The following is a 3,067-nucleotide window of genomic DNA, read 5'->3' as shown; positions in this document are numbered from 1 at the left end:
TTATTATAAACGCCGTCTATTCATATAGGTCGTAAATAACGATTACTCTGTGTAGCACGCCTAACACGCTAGCCGCGTATATATCGTATACCTTATCGCCTAACGGCTCCCTAGGACGCCTATAGGACACAGGACTCTTTTCGCCCGGGGTATATAAAATACCGGAATAGCGTAGGACTATACGCACGAATAATCCTCGCGCGCCAGGCACTATACGCACGTATAATACCCGCTAGCCGGAACCCAAACGTATATTTAGGGCCTAGACCGGGTTCCCTAAATATACGTATAGCCCTGAAGACTAAGAATAAACCGGTCGTATAAAGAAATAGATAGTCCGGGGCTCGCCGAGGATATATTCCCGGTAAGCCCGCCTTTAGATTAGTAGAAGATATCTTTATTATACCCTATTTTCTATACCTAAAAGTCGCTATTCCGAACCCTAAAAGCCTTAGGTCCGATAGTATTAGCTAGCCAGATATATACCTAGACAGGGCATATCAGTAGCCCTTACTAAGGACCGGAGGTCGCCGGCTATATATAGTATGTCCCTATAATTATACGTAATAACCTCCTTAATATAACCTATTATAAGAGTAAGGTCTAATACCCTATAACACGTAATACCGTCTATCGCGTTTTCTAGTTCCTCTATAACGCCGGCGTTATAGCGCCTCTATAATAGTATCCCGGGCGGGAGGCGGGAGTTATAATCGTTATCTTAGTAGTTTATCGATTTCACTTATATTGCGCGCTACTTGATCCTTGGACTATTTTTTGGTGGAAGAGGTGTATATATACATGGGTATGATATCTATGCAGCTTAGCAGTGGAGTCATGGCCCCACTGAAATATCACGTTTAAGGTTTCGATATTGAAACGTGAGGTCTGTCTCCGCATTGATTCCCAAAGACTACGGTCTGTTCAACACCGTCTACGAGACTAGCTCCGGTCAACAAAGCTAGGTCGCACAATAACAGCTATATCGACAGTATTCTTCTTTCACATGAGACTTCATAATCTTCTCCTAGTCAGCCTGAAGATCAGCGTTCACACATGATGCAGAGCGAAATGGATTATGATGTAGGCATGACTGATGCACCGGATAGCAGCTCGCTTCACATGCTTTCCGCCGCTGACAGGGTTCGTGACTTGCGTTTTCCACATCTTCTCAGATTCCTTGTCTCTAGTTTACTAACTAACCATTCTGTCCAGGCCGCCATCGGACAAGCACCTCCATTGGAGGATCAAGAATGTGATCAAGACGCGGTTCCTGCCTCAAACAAAATTCATATACGCGGTGTCGACACTCTATCTTCCGACGACGTCATAACGTTCGTGAAAGAACACTGCGGCCCAGTGTCCAGGATTGAATGGATCGACGATTCAAGCGCCAATCTCGTGTTTCCATCCAAGCACGAGGCGCGAGATGCGTTTCTGTCTTTGAGTGAGGCTTCGCCTGACATGGAGAAACTAGCTGCCTTCGAGACCATTCCGGCGAAGGCCATGTCCTCCAAGCCCAACGTTCAAATACACATCCGTTTCGCGCTTACAAGCGATAAAAAGAGGCCAGGAGCCTCTGCCCGAAGCCGCTATTACCTGTTCCATCCAGACCAAGACCACGCAGGGAGGATCAGGCGCGATAGGATAAAATACCGTGACCGTGGAAGTGGAAACTCCCATCGGAGAAACGTCAAGAGGACTCCCTCGAGACATGTGGAGGATATCGAAACATTCAATTCCGATCTTTATGATGACAAAGAAACACACGCCTATGGTGCAGGCCGGAACCAAAACGGAGGGAGGCCACAGGAATATGACTTCGATATCAGACCAGGCCGCGCTGATTCGTGTCGAAATGAGGACAGGGAATTATTCCCGAATCGCCAGTCTTTCAGACTTTCACAACCGGGACGAAACAGATCGGCATCACCTCAGCAGTCACGAACAAGAAATGCAAAGATGGCGGACGTGAGGGATAGGAACATGAGGACTGTCGGTAGAGCCATTGCTTCTGTGCCGAGCCAGCAGTTGGTGAAGAGCAACGCTTCAAAGGAACTCTTCCCGGCCAAAGTCACCTCCAGCGGAGGAAAAGCCACGGATAAGCCGGATATGGCAGCCCACACGAGACTCTCGCAACGGACAATTTCATTAGGTGGTGAGAGTGGGGTTGGCAACTCAACGACAACCGCAGAGTCCGTAAGGATACGAGGTATGGCAAATCAGGAGGCGGACAATTTCGAGTTCGCGATAAAGGGCGTCGCAGGCAAAAAGGTCACGGAGCTGTTTCCCGAGAAGCTCAGAGCAAACAACGGCGGTAGGAAACGATACGCTAATAAACACGAAAACATGGATTGTTCCAAACGGAACACCGACGACATGTTTTCGTCGGAAATGTCTCGCGATTAGTGTAAACTAGCAACTCCCCACTTTATAGCACGGAACAATTGGACAAGTGTCACGAAACATAGGATAACCCAATGCAAGCCAAAGACTGAATGGCAGTGGTCGATAACAAGAATACCGAAAATTCAAGGGACTCGCCGGGGTGCCTGGACGTCCTAGTCGAAGGCCTATGGCTAGTCGGTCTATAATATAGCGAATGACATCTTGACATATACACTCTGTTGAATAGACGGTAGTTTTTACGGTTATATAAGGCCTCGTTCGATAATTTTACCTAGTTAGTGAAATCTCGCCACCATTTTTGTGAAAGTAAGAACGCCGCTAAGACGCTATTTTGACGCTGTCGCTTAGCCTCGATGTATCTTTTTATGCAGAAATAAGGGAGGCATATCGGGGAAATATTAAGCCGATCCGCGATACCGGGTCGGGTTTTTCGTATATAAAAAGACACCACTTTTTACTAGTATAGAATATCGTGAAGACTACTACGTATATCGATATCGCGGCCCTAGGTTTTATTAGTATAGAGGATATTATAGAAGCGTTACTTAGTAATATACCTAATAGTTCTCTTATATAGTGATAGTATCGTTATTTAAGCGGCGATACTATCGTTAGCCTTATTACAACTATAGCAGCGCGCGTGGCTAGGTAAACCCTA

The 3,067-nt window shown here is 46.5% G+C and overlaps 1 protein-coding gene across 1 annotated transcript; it reads left to right on the top strand.

Moving 5' to 3' along the window:
- Positions 1 to 906: 906 nt before the first annotated feature.
- On the top strand, positions 907 to 2,662 carry SODALDRAFT_293871 (hypothetical protein). Its single transcript, XM_028608728.1, has 2 exons — positions 907 to 1,143; positions 1,216 to 2,662. Exons 1-2 carry the CDS (start codon positions 1,057 to 1,059, stop codon positions 2,407 to 2,409), a joined length of 1,281 nt encoding a protein of 426 aa, XP_028467915.1. The 5' UTR covers positions 907 to 1,056; the 3' UTR covers positions 2,410 to 2,662.
- The last annotated feature ends 405 nt before the right edge of the window (positions 2,663 to 3,067 follow it).

This window comes from Sodiomyces alkalinus, assembly GCF_003711515.1.
Source record: "Sodiomyces alkalinus F11 unplaced genomic scaffold SODALscaffold_3, whole genome shotgun sequence".
Classification (NCBI taxonomy): domain Eukaryota; kingdom Fungi; phylum Ascomycota; class Sordariomycetes; order Glomerellales; family Plectosphaerellaceae; genus Sodiomyces; species Sodiomyces alkalinus.
Note: the sequence above shows the minus strand (reverse complement) of the source record. Positions and strands in the feature narration are given on the sequence as shown.